This window comes from Poecilia formosa, unplaced genomic scaffold, assembly GCF_000485575.1.
Source record: "Poecilia formosa unplaced genomic scaffold, Poecilia_formosa-5.1.2 Scaffold30, whole genome shotgun sequence".
Lineage (NCBI taxonomy): Eukaryota > Metazoa > Chordata > Actinopteri > Cyprinodontiformes > Poeciliidae > Poecilia > Poecilia formosa.
This window is the reverse complement of record NW_006799969.1, coordinates 1,905,267-1,909,414: the sequence shown is the minus strand read 5'-3', so window position 1 is coordinate 1,909,414 and position 4,148 is coordinate 1,905,267. Positions and strand designations below refer to the sequence as shown.

At 35.2% G+C, this 4,148-nt stretch overlaps 1 protein-coding gene across 3 annotated transcripts in view; it reads left to right on the top strand.

Annotated features, from left to right (window-relative positions):
* Window positions 1-54: 54 nt before the first annotated feature.
* LOC103136113 (adhesion G-protein coupled receptor G5-like) overlaps window positions 55-4,148 on the top strand; it is a 6,857-nt gene continuing 2,763 nt past the window's right edge. Inside the window, exons 1-14 of one of the 3 annotated variants that reach the window (XM_016670041.1) lie at window positions 55-164; window positions 246-548; window positions 629-733; window positions 818-931; window positions 1,015-1,128; window positions 1,209-1,322; window positions 1,589-1,702; window positions 1,786-1,899; window positions 1,986-2,099; window positions 2,960-3,073; window positions 3,154-3,207; window positions 3,291-3,451; window positions 3,542-3,698; window positions 3,786-3,917. In XM_016670041.1, coding sequence (XP_016525527.1) covers window positions 1,024-1,128; window positions 1,209-1,322; window positions 1,589-1,702; window positions 1,786-1,899; window positions 1,986-2,099; window positions 2,960-3,073; window positions 3,154-3,207; window positions 3,291-3,451; window positions 3,542-3,698; window positions 3,786-3,917 — 1,179 coding nt within the window. In that variant the 5' untranslated portion in view covers window positions 55-164; window positions 246-548; window positions 629-733; window positions 818-931; window positions 1,015-1,023. Of the gene's footprint in view, window positions 549-628; window positions 734-817; window positions 932-1,014; window positions 1,129-1,208; window positions 1,323-1,588; window positions 1,703-1,785; window positions 1,900-1,985; window positions 2,100-2,959; window positions 3,074-3,153; window positions 3,208-3,290; window positions 3,452-3,541; window positions 3,699-3,785; window positions 3,918-4,148 lie in introns of all 3 variants that reach the window. The other 2 variants (XM_007549223.2, XM_016670042.1) reach the window with 2 other exon arrangements.

The following is a 4,148-nucleotide window of genomic DNA, read 5'->3' as shown; positions in this document are numbered from 1 at the left end:
ACTATTAATTCTTCACAAACCAAATGTAAACATACTCTTTTATGAACCAGGCTTCAAAAAGGACAAAAACTGTCACTTCATCAGGGACTTCAGACCGCAGTGGTTGATCTACAAGCCCGACTTTCAGTAGCTCTAGCAGTTCTGGTCCTCAAACAGGTCATTCGGTAAGGTGATTTCTGTATTTTTCTTGTGTGGTTCACAACTAGTGTTTCTTAAATTTAGAAATACAATCTATTGTGAACTAGGCTTCAAAAAGTACAAACAACATCACTTCATCAGGGAATATAGACCAGAGTGGTTTCTCTACAAGTCCAACTTTCGACAGCTCAATCAGTTCTGTTTCTCAAACAAATTATATGGTGAAGTGGTTTTTGTACTTTTAATGATTGGTAGATAACTAATGTTTCACACATGAAAAATTAAAACAATCTATTCTGAATTAGAAGTCACCACCTGAAAGCACTTCAACAAGTGCAACAGACCAAAATGATTTGACAAGACAAAATATCAGCACCTCCAACAGTTCAGATTCTCCAACAAGTCATAAGGTAAATTGATCTCTGTACTTTTTATTTCTAAAAGACAAGAATTCATACATCACAACTAAAGTTGATCTTTTATGATCCAGGCTTCCAATCATACAAATGACACCAATTCATCGGGGAGTTCAAGTCAAAATACTTTGTTTACAACTTCAAACTCAAACCGTTCTGCTTCTAATAAAAGTTATTTGGTAAGATGATATATGCAATTGTTTTTCTTCAAAAACAATTATTGTTTCAAACATGAAAACTTACTTAAATCTTTTATGACCTAGACGTCACCACCTTCAAATGAAAGCAATTCATCAGGTGCAAAAGTCCAAGAAACTTTTTCTACAACCCCAAAATTCAGGACCTCCAGCAGTTCTGATTCTCAAACAAGTAGTGAGGTATAATAATCTATGAAACTGTTATTTTGAAAGTCTATTAATTCTTCACAAATCAAATGTAAACATACTCTTTTATGAACCAGGCTTCAAAAATGTCAGAAAACATCACTTCATCAGGGACTTCAGACCACAATGGTTTGTCTACAAGCCCGACTTTCAGTAGCTCTAGCAGTTCTGGTCCTCAAACAGGTCATTCGGTAAGGTGATTTCTGTATTTTCTTGTGTGGTTCACAACTAATATTTCTGAAATATAGAAATACAATCTATTGTGAACTAGGCTTCAGAAAGTACAAACAACATCACTTCATCAGGGAATATAGACCAGAGTGGTTTCTCTACAAGTCCAACTTTCAACAGTTCCAGCAGTTCTGTTTCTCAAACAAGTTATTTGGTGAGGTGGTTTCTTTCATTTATATTTTTAAAGTCCAGTAATACTTATTTGAAAATGAATATGATATTGTACAAACTTGGCATCAAAAAGTACAAACAACAGCACCTCATTAGACCAAAATGGTTCTTTAAAAACATTGACATTCAGCAGCTCAAGCTGTTTCGTTTCTCCTTTAAGTTATTTGGTAAGACGATCTCTGCACGTTTCATTTTTAGTATGCAAATAATGCTTAAGTAGTTTAATAAATACACATTTTTATGCACTAGACATCGTTTCCTAAAAACAACAGCACTTCATCAAGGACTGCACAAACAGAAAGTCCAAAAACAGCACGAAATGTCAGCACCTCAACCAGTTCGATTTCTCAAACAAGTAATCTGGTAAGTTAATCTCTGCAATTGTTATTTTTGAAAGATTACTAATACTCCACAAATCAAAAATAAATACAATTTTGATGAACTAGGCCTCCAAAAGTACAAACAACAACACTTCTTCAGTGACTAACGACGAAAAGGTCGTATCTACACGCTCAACTTTCAGCAACTCAGGCAGTTCTGTTTCTCAAACAAGTTTTGTGGTAAACTAATTTCAGTCATTTTAGTTGTTTTAAAGAAACAAATACTTCTGACATCAAAAAAATAAACGCAATCTCTTATTTAATAGAAACCGATACCTACGAACAACAGCACTTCATCAGGAGCCGCACAGTCATTAAATTCAACAACAGCACTGAATATTCATGACGTAAACAGTTCTTTTTCTCGCACAAGTAATGTGGTAAGTTGCCCTTTGTTACTTTTATTATTGAAAGACAATTAATACTTCACACATCAACAATAAATCCAATACGTTATTAACTAGGCTTAGAGAAACACAGTCAACATCACTTCATCAGGGACTACAGACCAAAATGGTTTGTTTACAAGCCTCACTTCAGTAGCTCAAGCAGTTCTGTTTCTCTAACATGCTATTTGATAATGTGATCTCTCTGATTTCTGTCATTTTTATTTTTGAAAGACATCAGATGTTTAACACATCAAACATTAATACAGTCTTTTATGAATTAGACTTCCAAACGTACAATTGACATCTCTTTGTCAGGATCCGCACAGCCAAAAGATAACTGACTGCAGGTGTGAGTGGAGGGAGTAGAAGGTCGTCTGAGGAGAGAGAGAGAGGGAGAGAGAGAAATAGAGGGAGAGAGACAGAGAGAGAGAGAGACGGAGAGAGAGGGAGAGAGGGAGGGGGGAAGTGGCACGAGGGTGAGAGAACGTATACGTGGGACGAGGGAATAAATCTAACACTAAAGCAAACTAAACATAATAAAACTAGAGTAACTAAAAATAACTAGAAACAAGAATAAACATAAACTCAAATCATTATGAAAGGTCTGAACAAAAACAGCAGGAACAAGGCTAACCTAATCAAAATAAGAAAGTAACGCAAAATTATAATGAAACTAGAATCAAAGCAAACTACAAAACAACTCAAGAACCTGGGAGCCAAACAGTTTCAGCTATTTAAACTATTCTGTTTCTCAAACAAGTTATTTTGTAAATTGACCTCTGTAATTTTCATTTTTGAAAGACAAATAATATTTGACATGTCAAAAATGAAGGCAGTGTTTCATGAATTAGACTTCCAAACCTACAAATGATAGGACTTCCTCAGGGACTGGAAAGCCAGAAAATACTGGTACAACCACGGCTTTCAGAACCTCAAGCAGTTCTCTTTCTCAACCAAGTTATTTGGTCTGCTGACTTCTGTAACTTCTTTTTGAAGAAACAGCTGACATATTACACATATGAAAACAATCTTTGTTTCAAACTAGACCACTCAACCTTCAACATCGGCGACGACAAAATCAAGCCCAACTACAACTTCAGTAAGTTGACTTCTGTAATTTCTTTTTGAAGAAACAGCTGATATTTCGTATATATGAAAAAAACAATCTTTGTTTCAAACTAGACCACTCAACCTTCAACATCGGCGACGACAAAATCAAGCTCAACTACTACTGCATCAAGCACTACCACTTCTTCAATAATTCTGCCCAGTATGACGTTAGATAACAACCCGAACTTTAGTTCTGATGAATTGCCTCAAACTGAGAGCGCTGAGAATGCAGCGTAAGTATATCTGTCAATAAATCCAATGATCCAAGAATATCATCAGGACATATAATTATGTTTTGATGAAAATCTCCTTTTATGTTACAGAAATACCATGAGTAAAATGAGCATTATTGCAGATTTAGTGCGCAATACGAGCACAGCCATCATCAAAATTGGTAAAACTCAAGGAGTGTTTGCTAAACTGACACAACAAAATGAGGAAAACAAGAACTTTGTCTTCACATCAAGTGGAGATGTAAAGGTACACAGCTATATTTATATAAGAAAAAAAACACTTCATCAGACATGATACATCACACATGTAATTGTAATAATCTGTTTGCAATAGATTTTATCAGAAAGCAACAATTTGGCGACAGACTACGCTCTATCAGTTCATCTTCCTAAAGAAGCCAGTGAAATGGCCGTGAAGAAAAATGGCTCCTATATTGGAATCTTGGTTTTTCCAGGAATTCCTAAGGTAAAACAAAGGAGTGGCTCCAAATCCAGGCCTCCATTGGTTAATAACTTTGATTTGCATTGATGATTTTTGTGTGATTTTGTTGTCAGCACATTCAACTTTGTACAGAACAAAGTATTCAATGAGAATATTTCATTCATTCAGATCTAGGATGTGTTATTTGAGTGTTCCCTTTATTTTTTTGAGCAGTATATATATAGCCTGCCTACCTCATACCATGAGAGACACATA